The sequence below is a fragment of the Lissotriton helveticus genome, chromosome 5_1, assembly GCF_964261635.1.
Source record: "Lissotriton helveticus chromosome 5_1, aLisHel1.1, whole genome shotgun sequence".
NCBI classification, from domain to species: Eukaryota; Metazoa; Chordata; class Amphibia; order Caudata; family Salamandridae; genus Lissotriton; species Lissotriton helveticus.
The window spans coordinates 1918234567-1918255748 of NC_136065.1; the positions used below are offsets into that span (position 1 = coordinate 1918234567).

Genomic DNA, 21182 nt, shown 5'->3' on the forward strand with positions numbered 1-21182 from the left:
TTCAAAATACATTAAGATTCCATACACCCTGTATTATCGCTTTCTAGTATGTACTACAGCGGAGCTGCATCCAAGCAACCAAAAAATTTATAAAGTTGCTGTCAACTGAGAGTTGCACATGTCTGTGGGAATACAGCTGCAATCTTTAGCTGTTAGAAGACTTTCAGGTTCAAAAAGCTTTTGTTGATTACATGTCCTACTGGTCTCTTTCAGGCGTCCTCTGGCATAACCATTCCAAAACCACCTAAGCCGCCAGATAAGCCGTTGATGCCCTACATGAGGTACAGCAGAAAGGTAGGTGTAAATTGACGGACCAAGTGTATAAACTAATCCATGTTGCCCGGGTAGGAATTTGTATGCTGCCAAACACTGACTAAACAGCTTCTAGGTACTGCTAGAGACCGTAACCCACACACTCGCCAAGCAGAGGACAAGGATCCTCTCTACAATTGGGGCCCATTAGACTTTCGGCTCCCTCCCCTTGACCAGTCCCGTACAGAGAGAGGACAGAGCACAGCTCCCCTGACTGCTCCTTAAAGTAATGCAGCTATATGTGCCGCCTTGTACCTACCAGTTTGTGTGCGGTATTTTCTGACAGACCCAACAGGAGCATGCTTTAGACAAGTGCATTTTAAGATGATGGTAAAGCTCCTTCTGTCTCTGTCCAGGTCTGGGACCAGGTGAAGGCATCCAACCCTGACCTGAAGCTGTGGGAGATTGGAAAGATCATTGGCGGGATGTGGCGAGACCTTACCGATGAGGAAAAGCAAGAGTACTTGAATGAATATGAAGCTGAAAAGGTACGGAGAGACCTTTCACTAGTTACGAAGATAATCTGCCATCTCCTTATCGTAGCCCAATGCCGACTTTTATTCGGCATAGCCCATTTAATTTTTTACCTTTTATATAGTGCAAACCTCGCCCCTACAGATTTAGACAAGAAAGTTATCTAAGCAGATCTTGTAATCTAAAAATTAAATCGGGTCCCATTTGTCCATTCACCCAAGGCAGCCTTCAAGATAAAGAGATTATATGACCAGATAAAAAACAAGTTGCACCCTGTAGGGAGTGGGGTTAAATATACAGTCTTCAGCATCAACACAGGCCCCCAAACCTAAGCAAATGTTATTTTATCACTTTAAAAGCATATTTCAACCTTCAGCCTTAGAACTGGTGAGACTGAGTCACAGCCAAGTAATTTATTTCTCTGGCTGAAGCTGTCTCGCACAACAGCAATACACTCCTTAATTTCCAAATCGCTACGTATTTGGTGCTCCAGCACTAAGCATCTTAAGGCAGTTCTGTATGCAGGACCTAAATCCGTGATACAGAGAAAAGAATATGTATCAGTAAAAGAGTGATGTAAAAATTGAGTGGATTGCAGTGAGCTACCAGCTAGCAAATATAGATACAGTCAGGATGATTCTAAAACACTGATTGTGAGGTAATTATTATTTATTTTCCTGGTGATTTTTCTTTTTCTTTGAGATTACTCTTTGAAGTGTGAAGGTTGTCCTGATTACACAATTAAAACGGGGTGTATCTAACTTTTCATTATTTGATATGGCCACATTATTCCATCTATATGTATGGTTTGACAGGGACTGCTCTTCACCCGTTAACGTATTTCAAATTGGTTATTGTTTATAATTGAGTGATGTACTTTCACCTTTTTTTCTGATCCCACGAGGGTTCAGATCCAATCCGGAAATTTAAAGTCTTGATATTCTCTGAGGTCCGTAGTCCGATATCCTCTGTTAGTCTGACATCCTAAGCTTTCTTCTGACCAATTATTCTCACACCCCCTAGCTGGAAACTGTTTATTTCTCATCCTAGTGTTGAGATTTCGGGCACCCATAGAAATCCAAATGCCCCTAAATGTTTGCAGTGCTGTAAGATGTGCAAGGCTTCAGGTTTTAAATGTTTGGTTGTAATGAACATTTTATGTTTTATAGTTGTTATGTTGCCCATGGAGGTATTGGTCTGTGTTGAAATTAAATGATGGAAAAAATTAAAAATCATTGGTGTATTCATTGCAGAAAATCTGGGACTGTTCCAGTCAGTTTTTTGGGGCTGCAACATGTACTGCCTTGATAGCACGGATTTAACGCTATTTTCTTCTGTTTACATTTTCAGATTGAGTACAATGAATCAATGAAGACGTACCATAATTCTCCTGCTTATCTCGCCTATATCAATGCAAAAAGCAGAGCTGAGGCTGCACTGGAGGAAGAAAGTAGACAGAGGCAGTCCCGCATGGAGAAGGGCGAGCCGTACATGAGCATTCAACCCGCAGAAGACCCCGATGGTCAGTAAAATGTGTATTTCATATGTTCGTATTGTGAAGGGTTCTAAACTAGCCGTTATTTTGAGGTTTGGCAATGAGGTTGAGCTGGAAACAAGTCTATTATTACAGTAGGGCAGGAACACATGTTCACAACACAGGGTTTTAGTGCACATCCATTTCAGTGTTGCATGCTCATCTTGTTTTATATAATGCCCATTTTTCACTTTATTGGAACCATATACATGTTGTCTGCATCAGTGGCTGAAGCAGATTATAATTAGGACTCCCGGTATTATGGTATTTTTTTTTTTACATTTCCGTCAGTATTCATATTTATTTTTGTCATTATTTCTGTATACAGCCGCATTTATTTTTGTTGAGAGTAAAGACGTTGCAGCTAGTATTTTTCCACATTTATTTAAATAGACAGTGCACACGGTTATAGGTTTAGCTATATGTTAATATGCGCCAAATTAAGTAAACACAATACAGTCATCTGAAAACTATGCCATTGTAATACAAGCACATGTGCATTTCACTGAGGTCATTGAGGCTCTTTCTGGTTTGTTAATGAAATGAAGACCACTGAAAACCCGTTCAATAATCGCTGATGAAACTGGAATGGCCGATAGATGCAACAAAAAATTATAGAGTGTTGGCTAATGTTGCCTCTGAGAATGCCACTATGTCATTGCACTGATCTCTTTTTGTGGAATATTGTGCATCAAATATTTGTTGAATTCTTCAACAACATTCATTATGCCATCAGAAGCTCCAACCAACATGAATAAATCTTTGTAATCATTAAAATTCTGACTAAACTGCACTTTCTTGAATGGATCCAGGATTGAGACCCGTTTCCAGAAATTGCTGTATCTCATTTGCCCGGTTATGTTCCTAGCATCCCACTTGTTTTTCAGTGCATCTTTCAAAGTAATCTGCTCGTTTATTAGGAAATTAGCTTTTTTGTGTGGTAACATTTGCAATAAAGTGGTGATCATTGGGTCTTGCGTATAGTCTTGCTCCAATGTCAAAGCCATGTCAACATCTATGGCTGAATGTATGTGGTGGACATGTGATTTTTCTGACTTGAGCTTCTTCTGAATGTTGTTAATACAAGTAAGAGTTTTAACAATGAAATACAACTACACATAGAAAGATTAGTGGTTTGCACTATTGGGGCCAAGTAGTTTTCGTATGTAATCCAATTTGGATCCAGTGGCTTCTTCATTGTTTCAAAAGCAAAGAAGTAGTACCATATTTCCAAAAGTCTTACTGCTCCCTCATACCAGCTGAACCATCGTATCACAACAACCGGTCTTGGATATTTCATTATCCCGCCTACTTGTCCTTGAGAATAAATGCGTTACGTTTCATGCATACTTAACTACTGCCCCAGCTTTTATTACAAAATTATACATGTCCCAGTTCTCAGGCTGAGACAGAGCATAGGAAACAACAGCATGTATAAGATGACATGGATCTTTTACATGAATTAAATTAACCCTCTGAGCAGTGTGCAAATCATTTACTGCCTTTGTCATGTAAGATGCAGAATCAGAAAATATAGCAACAAGTTCATGCCATGACTTACCCAACTTCTGAAGCACCTTGTTTCCAATTTAGGCAATTTTAGCAGATACAGTGATGTCAACTAAGGCTGGGCGGCGACCCTTTTCTACATCATCACTGTAATATGTGACCAATGTTACAGTGGCTGGGTCACCATGCACCTCTGTGGTTTCGTAAATTGTTAAAGAGATGGTGACAAGTGCTAAAGCATGACGTATGTTTCCAAGCTATGTTTCAAACACTTGAGGAAGAAATTTCTCATTCATTTGGCTGGATTTGCACATTGTCCTTGCTGCAGGGCTCAGCTGCATAATCAGCTCTCCACCATCTTCACACAGAGCTTTCACAACCTTGTGCGGGATATCTGCAGCCTATTTGCTCCATACTTTACATTCTTTACGACTGGAGAAGAAAGTCTCTCATGGGTTTTACTCCTCAGCTGAGCTTTAATATTATCCGCTTTCCTGTTTTCATTGTCAACATTTGTTCGACATGACTTGCAGGTGAACATTTTCATCTCTTTAAGGGCCACGGCTTAAAATTCTGCATACTCCTGTACGTAATCATCAATGTCCTTAAGTTTGCGGCCCATGTCTATAAATGTAAGCGTTTAACAATTAAGCAGCCATTGGGTTGATGTTTAAAATACTGTATGTGACCAGGATGAAACAGCCATGGTTAGCAGCTAGCACAAGCTGCAGCAGTAAAGTAAGTGAAAGTCATCAGCATTACACACAGTTTGCCCTCACCATCCTATTAATACCCCAAAAGGGCACCATTTTAAAACTTCATTGGGAGTCTTTTTGTTTTTACCCTCAAAACCCCAATCCCACAAACAGATTAATTTAAGGTAATGGGTAAAGGCTCATATAATTGCTATTTTATCTTCACTTTTAAACATTAAGTAAGCTGTAGATCTTTACATTCGTTTTTAGAAAATATACACACACTTAAGAATTTACCAAACGAAACAATGGAAGTCGGAACATTGTATACAACTAGGCTTACGGCTAGAGCGGTTGACCTCGAAGCTGGGGAACCATGTTCGATTCTCGGCAACAACGCTCAACATCCTGTGGTTCTGTGCAAATCACTTAGCCTCCCCGTGCCTAACAAAAATGAATGTGTCGATCTGTAAGAAATCTGGTGTTCATGTAAAGCGCCCTGATACCCGTTGTCTTGAGTCTTGTTCGCAATATATAAACCCCTCCCCTCCCCCCACACAAAAAAAGTATGCATCTACTTTACAGAAAACAGGGGTACGCTAAGCAAGTGGGTGTATTGTCTGTAAAATAGACACAGGGGGCCAGCTGAGCAAGTAGGTATATTGTCATGATAGGCAACGTGTGGTACCAGTCTAGGAGGGAGTGATGAAGTGTCTCTTCTGGCATTGCACTTAAAAACTTCATTTTTAGGCATGGGCAAAGTGGGCTCTGGCCCAGGGCACAGCCCTTCAGGCCCCACCTGCAGGGCAAGCTCTTCTACAGAGACTTGCCCTCATGATCTTAACTAAGTCTTAACAGATTGCTACAAATAGCATTTTCTGTTGATTTCTTTTGAATGTGGGTAATGTGTGAGAGACTGCTACAGACATTTGAAAGACAAATGTGTATGTTTCATGCAACATCCACAAAAAACGTTTCTGTTAAATCAAAACAGGACCTCACATATGAGAAATGAGATTACTTGCAGTGATATTAGTGAGCTGCTGCTGTTCTACAATATTGAAAACCCTGTCACTAGCCATGATTATTAGATGTAAGCACATTTAGAATTTAGATGAGTGCACCTGTGAACTTTAAGTGACCTGGCTAAAGACAGCATGAAAGAGTGGTCTACTTTTGTGATAAATTAGAGATATTGGATGCCTCGTTCACCTTATTGTCAGTTCCATGCTCCTGCCCTCAGCATGCTCTGTGGTACTCGTTGACTATCCACAGCTGAGAGAGCAACCAACCTCCACTGAAGCAGCAAGCTCTTATTTCAGAAATAAATTAAAGAACCCTTGCATTAGTCCTGCCGGGCTCTATTTCCCTCACATTTCTGAAGCCTAAAATATCTAACACCACCCATGTGAGCTGGCAGCTTTTGAGTCACATTTTTATAAAGTACGTCCTTTGCTAATGCAAAACACATTTTCCTTAAGCAGTCTCTCCTTTGAAGACATTGGACGCGTCTTACTTACCTTATTTTACATTCTACTGCCTAGTAGCAATTGAACAATTTACTGTAATACTGTAATTCCACACAGTTTAGCTGCAGCCACAGTTCATCGCACCGCGGAGAAAAAAACGATTTAACTTGCAAGAGGTCTTACAGATATGCCCCGGCTGTCTCTATCTCTCAGGAATGTTAGTGTTTTTTCATGCAGCGCCAAGTCAGAGGAAAGTTTTAATTTAAGGCCTGAAATTATCCGAAAGCTAATGCGACTAATTTCCATAATATGTTTATGCCGCTGGTCTTCCTGACGTTTTTGAGTCACACTCATTCCTGCCGGTCTTACATTAGCGGCAATTACTCGCGCTACTAACTGCGTCCCCTCCTCCTCAAAGTTTAACAGCTGTAGTAGTGCAAACAGTAAAATACAAGTCCACCCACCACCCTTTCACTTACCGGTGACCTAAAACTGACTGGGGTGCTGGTGCAGCGCTCTCTAGAGAGCCGGAGCTCCAGAGATGTTGAAGGATCAGCTGATTGCTGGCAGGCAGCAAGTACGAGGGCTGAAAGCAAATGGCGTTTGGCAAATGTATTTCATCAAGCAGGGTGAGCCGATGGTGGTCGTAGTGAAGGCAAAAAGGAGAACGTATGTTGATGAGGCCTAGAAATAAAGGACAAAAAGGTATGGGCAGGGCTAGAGAAGTGTAGACACACCCATGCGGTGACGCTTCGATCCAAACGTTATTGGCTGAAAGGATGTAACAGGCACGTAATCAGAACTATGGTGGGGAGGTCAGAGGTCAATGCAAGACTCCTAGGAAGGAAATTCCAGCACCTACTAAAGATTAATTGCCCAGCAGGTGTTAATGCGGGCAGGCATACACTGCAATCAGGAAGAGGGGCGTGGCAAGACAACCCTGGGCTGGAGCCCGGATTGCCGATCAATTCTCGGAATCCAAGAATCTGATTTGGTTGTATTTTTCTATTTATAAATGCAGACGAAAGAAAAATATTTTTCCATCTATACTTATATGTAAAAACCAGTTTAAACGGAAAACCGGGAGCCTTAATTATAATATTTGTCATGTAAGACATGTTTGTCATTAACTGAATGCACAACGTATAATGTTAGACTGTACGGGCCGGTGAAAACTGCAATATTACTTTTCTCCTTTTTAGGTTTCGCCTGCGAACAGCTGCGCAAGCGAAAAACTTTTGTTTACAAATATGTGGCTTATTCCCGCCTCTGTCTTCCATTGGCTAGCTCCAAAAATGGAGGCTAGCCATTGGAAGAGAGAGGCGTCAGTCATTCACCGAGGCGATCGGTGGGCGTTCCGTAGAATTTTTCCCTTTTGCCTACGTCATGCGGCGGTGGGCGTGTTTATTTTTTTTTTTTCTCGGCAATGCGGCTGCCATTTTTTCGTGGAGCTGGGGCGGACGGGTCGATCCTACATCCTGAAACATCAAGGGTGGTCTGCTCGTCTGTCTTGCCCAACAGCTGGAGACTTGTTCTGTCCAGAGATGCCCTTATTTTATTATGTTTTATCCTTGTCGTAGTCTGCGAAAAAAGACATATGATTTTGTGAATAGTGTTAGTTTGTGGCACTCCTGTAACCCTGTTGGGTACTGTGACATACGCGGAAGATGAGGGAGGGCGTTTTAGGTTGATTGTGCGAACTGAAGTCCTCTAATTTTACCTTTCATTTGAAAAGATGTGATGGGTTAGCGGCCGTGCTTTTTTGCCCTGCACAGCCCGTAATGCAGAGCCAGACTGATTTCCTAGAGGCTGTGTGGACTTTGATGACAGTAGGTGGTGGCGTGGACGTTGTTTTAGACTCTTTAACCGCATGCGCGCTAGCGGTTTTCCCGCTGCGCGCTGCGATTTTGAAAATCGAGCATTACGTGACAAAGCCAGCTCGTCATGCGCGTAGCGCAGGTAACGCCCATGACGAGCTGGCTTTGTCATGCACGCTGAAGGGGTTAAGCATGTTAAGCTGTTCAGCACAGTTGAATACTCTGTGCAACCGAACACTGAGCGACGTCACTCCTTTCCTTTTATCCCTGTGGCACCTTATTTTTGCTGACGGACACACAGCGACTTAGCTTTTCTATATTGAAGCGGGGGTTTGAGCTCCATTGCGAACGCAAACAGTGCTTGGTGTAAGCATGTGAACTCAAGGCTACTTTTACTCAGTTCGCCTCCCATGTATCCTTTGTTCCTCATGTTAGAGGTGGAAGGATTCAGAGCCCAAAGCCATTTTTCGCAGCAACGAAAGGGTACCATTTACACTTCACTTTAGGGCAGGCCCTCCTGTTCAAAACGAAAAAAAAATTCCTTGGGACCCCTACATTTTTTTCATAATCATTCTGCTAAATTGACAATGTTTAAATATGTTTAAACATATGTAAACATTGCAGTTAAGCTCTGTTACCCCGATTTAATCATACTTCCATTCAGGATATAAATGACAAAAGTTGTTCTTTATGGCCCCTTACAAAGTGGCTTTCTGCCACTCATGTTTTTAACACTTAAAACAAAGCATGATTCTACTGTTGGCTAGAGACTGGCGCTCCCCCCTGACATTAGTTAATGCAACCCCCCCCCCCTAGTTTGAAGACCTTCTGCTTTAGGGTAAATGACTGTGCAAAAAGCATTGTGCTGAATTGTGTTGAATTGGACATGAAGCATAATTTCAATGCAAGTTTATTATCCGACATGAAGTAAACCTACAACAGATCTTTCTCGGGCATCACTCCCAGAATTTGGAACTCTCTCCTTCTGATAAGACTGACTCCCTCCACTTCCTCCTTCAAGAAAAAAGTCAAACTCTTGTTAATGAACACATTTTTGAAGTAGATCATCAGTTCTCTGCTCCTTGAGCGATTGGTTCCCTGCGACATCATATGAACTTTTACTATTCTTAAAGAGTTGTATTTCATTGCCTTATCTTGTAAAGCGCTCTGATACCCGCAAGGGTTTTGCCCAATATAAAACGTTTTATATAAATAAACAGATAAATAAATTAAGGGTAGACTGTAGAGAGCCTGGTGTCAGCCAGGACACTGGTTCCAGGTACCACATCCCATCTCTCATATCTCAGACAGAGCCTTTTATTTTCTGAACACACCCTCCATGTTCAGCACGGAGGAGAACTTTTCATCTGGTTTTGCATCTTTAAATTTCAGGTCGTGTCTCGTATGCTTTAAACTAACTTCCTTTCAGATTTAGGCTCAGTTAAATATTTTTCTGCCTTATGGACAGACTGGAAACCCCCTTAATAGCCATTCGGTAAGTGGCCGTTGGACTACTTAATATAATAAAGATCACATGGCCTGATTCCAGGCATTTTAACAATTCTGAATGCGTTTGTTTTTCTTCACTTCCTCCATGAGAGAAGGCACTGGAGCCGCATTGCCTATTCTGCTGAGCTGTGTTTTAACTCCGTGGAGTTTGGCGAAGACAAGTGATTTCTGCCTGTTAATATAAAGGATCTTAATTCAGGATTGACCAGATGAATTTATACAGCTGCCTAAGTCTGTAATTGGGGCACTCCGGGATAGAAGTTTGATTGACTGAAGCCGTTCGGTGGAGAATTGTGTTCTCGATTTTCATACATGGAAACGGAATGTATGAATTATATTTTGCCCTCATAGTCCTGATGAGGCCTGGATTGACAAGAGCGGTACAAAAGGGGGTGGTGATGGACGGAGCATCTGAACCAATCAAACACACCCAGTCAAAAGATCTGGGTTTGATCCATCACCGTTCTTTAGCCCACTCTGCCACCCCAGTTCAGACATGGCTATATGCAAATCAGTCTGACACTGTGCCTCATGGGAATAGTCCAGCCCGAACTGCCAAGCCATGCCTTCCCTGGACCGGAAACAAGCTTCCGAGGACCGGTTTCTGGCATTACAGCCGTCTTCAGCCCGGCTTGCTTGAATCCAGTGGCAAAGTGAGCAAGGGACTCACGTCTGAGCATACCCTGCCACACTTATGGCGCAGGCGAAAAACTTTTGTTTACAAATATGTGGCTTATTCCCGCCTCTGTCTTCCATTGGCTAGCTCCATAAATGGAGGCTAGCCATTGGAAGAGAGAGGCGTCCGTCATTCACCGAGGCGATTGGTGGGCGTTCCGTAGAATTTTTCCCTTTTGCCTACGTCATGCGGCGGTGGGCGTGTTTATTTATTTTTTTTCTCGGCAATGCGACCGCCATTTTTTCGTGGAGCTGGGGCGGACGGGTCGATCTCCATGGAAGTGGACGCTCCAGGCAGCCTCTCTCTCCACATAAGCACACTGCATGCGGCCTCTCTCTCGCCACATAAGCACACTCCAGGCAGTCCCCTCTCCTCGGTATTTGATAACATTTCCTTTTCGGCAGCCTCTCTCTCCACATAAGCACGCTGCATGCGGCCTCTCTCTCTCCACATAAGCACACTCCAGGCAGTCCCCTCTCCTCGGTATTTGATAAAATTGAGTGCAGAGTGTGAGTGTGAGTGCAGAGTGCAGAGTGCAGAGTGAGTGTGCAGAGTGAGTGAGCAGAGTAGTGAGTGTGAGTGCTGAGTGTGAGTGCTGAGTAGAGAGTGCAGAGTGCTAGGGAGTGCAGAGTGCTAGGGAGTGCAGAGTGCTAGGGAGTGCAGAGTGCTAGGGAGTGCAGAGTGCTAGGGAGTGCAGAGTGCTAGGGAGCGCAGAGTGCTAGGGAGCGCAGAGTGCTAGGGAGTGCAGAGTGCTATAGGGAGTGCAGAGGGCTAGGGAGTGCAGAGTGACTAGGGAGGGCTAGGGAGTGCAGAGTGACTAGGGAGGGCTAGGGAGTGCAGAGTGACTAGGGAGGGCTAGGGAGTGCAGAGTGACTAGGGAGGGCTAGGGAGTGCAGAGTGACTAGGGAGGGCTAGGGAGTGCAGAGATTAAGCTAATGGCAATGTAAATGACAATGCCATTTATTTATCTGTTTTCAAAACCAACACATAAATACAAATGTTGTCATTTACAATGCCAATAGGTCTAACTTTTCCAAAGGCGAAACCATTGCATTGTAAATGCTTGTTATCATATTTTCATGCCCTTTTGGTCCTTTTTCACATCTTGCCTTTCTGGCAAGAATCTGATTAAATTGCTTAGTGCTTGTGATCAGCGTCAGTGGTAGTTAGTTGCATTTCTGTTTAGTATTTTTATTGTTCCAGAGTGCATAATAATTAAACATTTTAGATCACAAATCTAAATCAACTTATTTAACAAACGTAGGGTATTTCAAGTTAGTTTATGAGGTCACAGTTTTCATGTAAGATGTGACTCCTGTCCTGCACCACATGTCTCGCCCCTCCCAAAAAGAAAATAATACCAAGTTAAACTCTATTTTAGTAAGTGTAGCCCAGTTCAAGAAATAAACTACCTAAAAGCTCCTAGGCAAGTTTAAATAAAAGATGGATTAAAAAGATAGAAGGATGGAAATGTGTACTTGAATTATAATAAGTAGTAATGGACTAAAATGTTAGTGCTCGTCAATGAGATAGTCCGAACCAAAAAATGACAGGGTCCTTTATGGCTGTCTTGTGAGGGCCGGAGGGCCCATGGTTTGCTTGGATGAGTGGGTTGAATATTGTGGAGTATTTTACCCTCAATTTGGAAGATATTTCACATTTAGTTCGTCTAAGCAGTTCAAACTACAAGGCATTTTTTAAAGGGGGGGGGGATATTTTTGATTGTTCCCCACTGCCTTTTCCCCACAGACCCCAATCAGCACCCAAGCAGAACACCCCCAGTACGTCTCCATGCTCCAGTGAAGCGTCCCCCTTTTTAGGTCTCGCCTAGACGAAAGCAAAAGCGAAGCTTTTGCTGTCTAGGGAGACAACTTATGTCGCCACTTTCCGGGGAATGTAGGGGAATGTGGACAGCAGACTGTGACGAGCTTGTCCTCCTGGAGATTGTAGCTCGTGAGCGCGCACGTCGCGTCGCCGTGCCTGCTATTCCCATGCACAGAAAGGCTCCCGCACGCATGCGCACATACACACACACACACGCACCCCCCCTTTAACAGACACACGCGCAGACAGACACACGCACGCACAGACACACTACAACAGACACACGCGCACACCCCACCCCCACTCACCCCTCCTCCTCCGCAACACACTCACCTGTTCTGGCGGTGCTCGGCGTGCCTTTCGGGCGGCGGTTGCGCTTTGCGGGGCACTCTCACCACATGAGAGCCCCGCCTTCTTCATGCGCCCGGCCGCTCTTCACCCGGTCCCCCATCTCGGGACCGGGACTCGATCAGGAGCCCTCGGGGCTCCTCGGACAGTGGGTTCTCTCTCGCGCCGCGATGGGGGCGGGACTTCCGGTTGGGGCCGGGCTGCGATTGGCCGGCTGCCCAACCGCTTCCGGGTCGTCGCGGGAACTTGAAGAAACTCCGCTGGAACACACATTCCAACATGTAGCAAGCAGCAGCTACAACAACGCAAAGTGTTTTTTTTCTTCTTTTTTGTGTATGAAAACACTTTGAAATATGTGCGCTACCAGTTGTAGAAAACCTCAGTGCAGAGCGATAACGTGCAGCATTAACACCAAGCCTTCACATTTTAAAGAACGACACCTTTTTTAAAGAGGCCGTCCTATTTTGACGAACTCTCGTTATTTACCGAATCACATGCTCATGCTGCTGCCTGGTTTGTCTACATGCACACAGGCAGAATCACTCGGTACAAAATGGCTCCTGTTCACTCGTCAGTACGGTCTTGCGCCGCCCCACCTTCCCCCTGCCAAATACATTCATTCCAAATACTGCTTATTTTTATATCAGACTGACTTCTCACATCTGGGATAGCAGGGGCACCTTCCACAGTGATTAGTGCTTCACAAAAAATAATTCTCGGCTAGCGCTCAGAAGCCTTGAAGCTTTGATTGAATGACACTGCAGTTTGATGCCCCGCTCGTCTTTGATGCTATGCGTTCCAGACACTGATTTTATTAAGACTCACTTGGAGCTCTAAACTGTCACTTGATCTTTCTTTGGGTCATTTCGTTTGCCCGGAAGGACTAACATATCTGTGAAACCCTCTTCTTTTATAGTTTGAGCATCGTCTTCGTTTAGCAGGATAACATTATATATTTGAAAATACAAATATCCGGGAAGAGCAGAGAGCAAATCTCCGTGATGTTGGGCATTCTCCTATCATAAAGGAAGCGTGTTGGTGGGACCTGTGGCATCTAACGCATCATTTAACCCTATATGCGTGGGCACCTACCACAAAAATGTATAGGATGAGTTTGTTCCGTTCCCGTTTTTAATTTGATGTAAAACTCAAATCACTGCACACTCTCTACTACACACTCTCTACTACAGTCACTACTCTCTACTACACACTCCCTACTACAGTCACTACTCTCTACTACACATTCTGCTACACACTCTCTACTACAGTCACTACTCTCTGCTACGCACTCTACTCTCTACTACACACTCTCTACTACACACTCTCTACTACACACTCTCTACTACACACTCTCTACTACACACTCTACTACACACTCTCTACTACAGTCACTACTCTCTACTACACACTGTACTACACACTCTACTACACACTCTACTACAGTCACTACTCTCTACTACACACTACTACACACTCTCTACTACAGTCACTACTCTCTACTACACACTCTACTACACACTCTCTACACACTCACTACTACAGCCACTACTCTCTTCTACACACTCTATACTACACACTCTCTACTACACACTATCTACTACAGTCACTACTCTCTACTACACTCTCTACTACACACTCTACATTACACACTCTACATTACACACTCTACATTACACACTCTATACTACACACTCTCTACTACACACTATCTACTACAGTCACTACTCTCTACTACACTCTCTACTACACACTCTACATTATACACTCTACATTACACACTCTACATTACACACTCTGCTACACACACGCTCTACTACACACTCTACTACACACCCTCTACTACTCTCTACTACTCTACTACACATTCTCTACTACTCTACTACACACTCACTACTTTCTACTACACTCTACTACAGACTCTCCACTCTCCACTCCACACTCTCTACTCCACACTCTCTACTTCAATCTCTCTACTTCAATCTCTCTACTTCAATCTCTCTACTTCAATCTCTCTACTTCAATCTCTCTACTTCACATTCTGTATTACACACTCTCTACTACACACTCACTACTCTCTACTACACACTCCCTACTACACACTCTCCTACACACTCTACTACACACTCTACTACACACTCACCACTCTACTACACACTCACCACTCTACTACACACTCACCACTCTACTACACACTCACCACTCTACTACACACTCACTACTCTCTACTGCTCACTCTCTACTGCTCACTCTCTACTACACACTCTCTACTACACACTCTCTACTACACACTCTCTACTACACACTCTCTACTACACACTCTCTACTACACACTCTCTACTACACACTCTCTACTACACACTCTCTACTACACACTCTCTACTACACACTCTAGTACACACTCTAGTACACACTCACTACTCTACTACACACTCTACTACTCACTACTCTCTCTACTACTCACTCTCTACTACAGTCACTACTCTCTACTACACTCACTACTACACACTCTACTACACACTCACTACTCTCTACTACACACTCTCTACTACACACTCACTACTCTCTACTACACACTCTACTACTCACTTACTACTCTCTACTACTCACTCTACTACTCACTCTCTACTACTCACTCTCTACTGCTCATGACAATGCCATTTATTTATCTGTTTCCAAAACCAACACATAAATAAAACATTTGTCATTTACAATGCCAAAAGCGCTAACTTTTGCAAAGGCGAGACCGTTGCATTGTAAATGCTTGTTGGTAATATTACCGTGTTGGAATCTCGTTTCCTGGTGTCACCAGGATCATCCTTTAGTCCATGATATGACCGCCATTTACCCAAACTTTCAAATTTCATGTGGCATCCTCTGCTGTCATAAACTACTCTCTCTGCCTCCTTGCATCTGTTCATTAAGCCCCCTCCCGGACATGCTTGACAATCGACAATTACAAGGCATTGTTAACATGCTTTTAGTTCAGATGTAGGTAAATTGGTGCCATAACCACACACCCAGACAGGCAAATGCAGTAACCAGAAGAAGATATCTTCTAGTGGCTGAGGCTCAATTGGAGCTCTTTGAGACATGAAGGTGTCATAACATCTTTAAGTCGATCCCTGATGCACTATTTGCAGGGGTAATCCCTAGATGCATTGTGCCTGGGTTGAGGAGAAACTGGTACAACAAAAGGTTCCGATCATTTACATTTTTGTTTGTGGACATGGATCGAAGTATGTTTGATCTGTACTTTTCAAATGTTCCTCCGATTCCAGAGACCTGTTGTGTGGTCGAGGATTTGTTTGGCTTAAGGAAGTTGTACCTTAATCCAGGTTTTCTGTAGTGCTTCATCACTGGTTCTAATGAGCATAGTAAACTTGAAAAAGTCTTTATTAGGGCAGTAGCTAAGTCTGGTACCAGCATCTAAGTGTTGTGACTCTCTCAGGTTTTAGGAACCACACCTCTCGGAGCAAGTGTTTGTGTAGACCGAAGCTTTCCTTGCTAGCTTCATCCAAGTCCATCTGAATATTCTAGACCCGTTTTTCAGAATAAAATGATTTTTTTTTTATAAATGCGTGATGGTAGAATATTGCAGAGACATTTCTAGCTCTGTTTAGTGCACCTAGATCTTCCTGCATGGCTAATTTGACCTTTACCAAAGTGGCGCTTTCTCCGGTACGACCCTCATTACAAATTCACAAATAAATGCTGATCCCTGTGCAAATAGGAGTTTGTACAGGCATCAAAATGATTATTTGTCTGATTATTAACATGCCCTCACACTTTTACACCGATAGATTTTGGCAGATATGTGCTGAAATGTATCTAGGAGCAATGGGAAATTCAAAAAAATGGTGAATCCAGTGAAATTCAGTGTGTTAAAAACAGATAAAACATGTTATATCCAGGCCCACTAAAATTATGCAGCAGGGGAGGGTAAAATTATGTGACAGAATTAAGTAAATTATGCAGCAAGAAAAAAGCAAATTATGAGGCACATTTATGATATTCGTTATTTTGTCATTTTTAAACTTGTGAACACTGAGCATTAGTTACACCTCATTAGTACCAGTTTAACATCCAAATATGGCAGTTAGCTGCGGAACGGTGACCAGTCAGCCTTTTAGAAAGGCCTTACACTGCGTGGCAACATGTCTCTGTATTTGTAGTAATTTTTTAACCGTGTGAGCTAGAAACAATTGTTTTTTTTCAAAACCGTTGAGAAACAATTGTTTTTTGTTAAAATCTGCAGATTATGTGGCAAATTTACAATTATGTGAAAAATGTGGCTGCTGCACAATCGTATAATTCCAGTGGCCCTTGTTATACCTCTTTTTCATAATGGCAGTTAAATAGGAGGTGTTTACTACACCCTGTAAACACCCTACCCTGGGATAATGATCTTTACAGTGTGGTAAATAACCTGAATCCATTACACATAGCTTGTAATTGAGGCCTAGGTAGAGATAACCTCTCTTCAATTCTACGAACGCATGCCTGAGTATTACATACTTAAATTTCAGTTGCGTAAGTCGAATACTTAGTTGGTTAATAGGCTGGCAAATATTGTAATCTATGATCTTGTAATTATGATTAGAATCTGAATAGTATTATTATTCAGTTTTAAATAACTGCTATTTTTAGGGACCAATAGCTCACATATTTATATATTTGAATGCAATTTCTACACTGTGGTGCATTTCAGTGGTCTTCCAGATTGCTGTGTTAAACTATGAAAAAGATTCAATAAAGTGCTAACTCGATGACTAGACATTTAGTGGACACCAAATGTTTCCTAGCTCTTCTAATTCCGTGGGTTCTTAGGGTGCTCAGTGTAGATCCAGGAAGATTTAGATCTATTGCTTGTTTATCTACCATAAACTTTCTAAATGATCCCAACTTCCATAGTCTCTGGTTATTCAGAAAATGTGGCAAGGAGCTGACCGTACAGGACATGCATTTGACACCCCGATTTAAAGCATCAAGTCCATTTGCCCGTGAATTCTGTTCAACATTGCAGTGAATCCGGAAGATGCATCTAGTTCCTCTGGTTCTTTGAGAATGCTTACTTTGGGCCCATGTTTACAGTAACTGTTTAATTCCTCCTCTTAACTTGTATTAAGTGCTCTGCCACCGCAACTTTAAGTCTGCGCTATACAAAACCAAAAATAAATATAAATGAATCTCTGCTGCTAATGTGGCAGGGAGGGTAGAGCAAGAAGGAGGGTTTTTTCTCCTTTGAATAGTCAGTGAGAATAGCGGACTCAAGATGTATATGAAGGGTGAATAAATAGTTTTGTACTATTTTGAAGATTTTCCCAGGTGATATTTTTAGAGAAGGATTGAGTGTCTGGAAGTACCTGTATGTATCTAGATTGAACACGGGTATAGGATGATGCTGTTTTGCACAATTACATTTTTGACGAGCCATTATATTATGGTCACTATCTTTAATAGTGGTGTTCTTAATGTGGGGTTACTTCCCCCAGAACATTTCCAGATCTGTGAGAATCCTATTATGATGTTGGATGCATTCAATGCTTTTTCAGAGGTCATTTTAAAAAGTAGCTCTTTTACTACTGTCCCTTTTTATTTCACGTTTTCAACGCAACCACCGTCTTATCAGCGAGATCCTGAGTGAAAGTGTTGTGCCTGATGTCCGTTCTGTCGTCACCACAGCTAGAATGCAAGTCCTTAAACGTCAGGTTCAGTCCCTCATGGTTCATCAGGTAAATATGTTTTTCATTTCATTAGAGAATTTTTGGAGCTGTAGCTGTGAGGTATAGTGCTTGGACATATCTAAACATGTCTGCTGATTGTGCTATCGCAACATATAATCGACCCTCCTACTCGAAAGAAGCAGAAAGGAATGGACCTTTTTGGAAATGTAAGTACTTAAGTTGAGTCCTATCATAGTTTTATTTGGGAAAGTCCAAATGATGACTCTCCAAGAAGTCAGGCCATCACTAGAGCAGGATGGCTTTCTGGCTACAGTCAACTAAGGATGCATACTATTCTATACCAATACATCTGGCTCACAGAAATTATATCAACATTGTAATGTTAGGAATAGATTACCAGTTGGAAATGTTACCTTTTGGAATAACAGTTGCTTTAAGAGTATTCATAGAATGCCTGGCAGTCCTAGCAGCATACTAGATATGCAAAGACATTCACTTATACCCATTCCGAAAAGATTGACTGCTATAGTGATGTTGGGAAGGAAAAGTCTTCTGCATGCCCCCCTGCCCTCAGTGCCCAAATGTACTGATGTCTGGATCCCTAATGCTTAGTTTTTCGTCATAGACAAACACAGATTATGCATGGGCACCATGACATCTGCCTGCCTCAGAGATTGTGGTGTTGTTGAACCAGGAGGGGCTCCCAAAGCTCTCCTTGATAGTGGTGGCCTTCACCAAGGGTTAAGCAGCACAAGTGTGGTGATGGCAGCAAACTGTGTAGTGATCAGTAGGAGGGAGCAGGTCCTTTTTAATCTGCCTCACTTAAGTGAGGCCTACAGGCTCACTGATTTTTAAATTTAGCTGCTGTGTGCTTAACTCACCCTTAGCCTAAATCAGTGTGTTGTGAAGTGCTTAGCAGCGAAGGAATGATGTCTCTGCGCTGAGTGTATATGTGCCTGGGAGGGATACAATACAGGGATAATTTAGTACTGTTCAGTGCCTGCATGGGAAATGCATGTACTGAGTTTGTGTGCACCTATGAGGGGTACAGGACATGAAAGTTACAGTGCTGTGCACTGTGTGTAGGTTGTATACATGCACTGGGCGTGTGTGCACCTGTGGATGGTACAAAACTTGAAGGGTCCTGGGTTCCATTTGTAAGATTCAGGCGTGCTTGGTGAAACATGGAGAGGAAGTAGAGGGCCCCCCAACCCCTTCCGACAGAGGTTGGGCGAGCAGTTAGGCTTATCAGAAGGTTATGTGGATGTAGTTGTTGTACACACAGTGGCAATAAATGACACGCACTCCATGAATAAACCCATGACCAATTTATAAAAATAGTACTTTGGTATATTTATTTACTAAGACCACAACACTTTCATAGAAGCAAGTACACTTTTAAATAAAAATACTTTTGAGTTTCAAAAGTGAATACTTAGTGCAATGTTCAGACTTTGCAATGTTAACTTATAGGAGGAAAACAATAATGCGGTTTTGCAGTTTAGTACACAAGTTACATTTCCAGTCTTCAGGGTTGGAGGTCGGCAGAGGGCAAGGTACAGGTAAGCACAAATCACTGCACCACCAGCGGCCGGGTGCAGAGGTCAAATCTGGAGTTAGATCCCAGTGTTAACCAATGGAGACTGGGTGCTTGAAGACATGCAGGTTGGTAAAATGGCTGCGGAGGTTCAAGCTTCAGAGGTTTAGGCAAGCACAGGAGGGCCACAAGGCAGCACCAAACATACACCACCAGAGGCACGAGGCCCGCCGGGTGCAGGATGCAAATACGATGTTGGGCGCTCAGTGCAACGCCCTTCCGCTCCACCTCAGGCAGACTATATCGCCCCCCATCTTCGCAAGAAACCTCAAAACCTGGATCTTCGACAGACTCCCTCCTTGATGGAACGGATCCTGCACCATCCCTACCCGTAGCGCCTTGAGACCCTTACGGGTAAGTAGCCGCGCTTAAACTTCTGATTGAATGGAGGAACTGGGTTTTGGAAACGGGCTGCAGGCATTGAACCGAATGCTGCACGAAGAACAGCTGCGACAGCAGAGGTACGTTGGGAGGCTTTGAGTTGCAGGGAAACAGTCGGTCCAGCTCTCCAAGGCCTATTGGCTTCAGGTGCAGGCCTTCCCTTTGACATGTGGTTTCTCTTACTGGAGTCAGTTGGGGGGGGGAGGGTTCACATTTACACTGAAGGTGTCATCGTGGTGTCCAGGAGGGGTCATCCAACGCTGGACTCAGGATCGCTGGGGAACCTTTTCTGGACCATTGGGACACCTAGACTCTGGCTGGAGGTGTTGAGGGCAGAGTGGTCCGGGATCACTGTTCTAAAGGACACCAGAGTCCTTTGTCTTGGTTTCTTGGGCACATATCTGCTGTCCTGTTTTTTTCGAAGGCAGGCAGTCCTCTCAGGGGTACTGGAGGTCGCTGGCTGGAGGACAGGCATGGTTTTCTTTGCAGGATCTGTGCAGACAGGCCGGTATGGCTGGGGCCAAGTCAGTTGGTGTTGTCTTCATCCTCTTCTTAGGTCATCAGGAACTGGTTTTAGGTCTGGGGGAAACCACTTAAATACTAGCATTAGGCGTGTTACAGGGGAGTAGCAGATAAGGACCAATCGGTCCATTACCTGGGTTGGCTACACCCACTATTATTCCACCCTCCTGTGGGAGGGAGAGCATAGCCCTAGCTCTGATTGGATAAGTCCCACGATGTTCAAGTTAGTCACCACTGAAAACTGTTCTTTTTTTCGCCTGCTGCACCGGAGGGGTGGAGTTGACGAAGGGGGGCTCACCTCCTATTCTTCCTTAGTTTTCTTGCTGGTTCTCCGGTCAAAAGTGGGGTTTTGAACCTGGGGCTGCCATCTGTTGCTAGCAGCAGAGACTTGGGTCGCATTACAAAGACAGCAGGATTTTTAAGCTTTTCTCTCGAGCACTGTGCCCATCCTGGGGGATAGGTTGTGTGACACCTCCGCCCAGGATGTGCTCTGTTTCCAGCCAGAGAGAGCAGAGGCTCTCGACCCAGAGGTCCAGAATCATGTCTGGTGGTAGCAGACTGCCCAAAGACCGAGACCACATCAGGGTTGGCAGGTTTCCAGGGGGCACCTCTGCGGTGCCCTCTGGGTACATGTTTTAATACATCCCACACTGGCATCGGTGTGGGTTTATTGAGAGGTGTTGTTTGGTACCAAACACTCCCGGGTTCAGTAAAGCCTTCATGGTGCTCGGTAACTCAAGTCGTCTAGTTTCCAGACAATGTACTCTATGGCTTAACTGGCACTTACAATATTAGGAATAGGCTTAAATGTTGTAGGGGTTTATCTACTCA

General features: G+C 43.5%; 1 protein-coding gene across 10 annotated transcripts in view; it reads left to right on the forward strand.

Annotated features, from left to right (window-relative positions):
- Window positions 1–21182, forward strand: part of SMARCE1 (SWI/SNF related BAF chromatin remodeling complex subunit E1) — a 140766-nt gene that overhangs the window by 50383 nt on the left and 69201 nt on the right. For 5 of the 10 annotated variants that reach the window (XM_078645502.1, XM_078645505.1, XM_078645500.1 and 2 more), the window contains 4 exons: window positions 214–294; window positions 669–800; window positions 2137–2308; window positions 17739–17899. In XM_078645502.1, coding sequence (XP_078501628.1) covers window positions 214–294; window positions 669–800; window positions 2137–2308; window positions 17739–17899 — 546 coding nt within the window. The remainder of the gene's footprint in view (window positions 1–213; window positions 295–668; window positions 801–2136; window positions 2309–17738; window positions 17900–21182) is intronic. The other 5 variants (XM_078645508.1, XM_078645506.1, XM_078645510.1 and 2 more) reach the window with 1 other exon arrangement.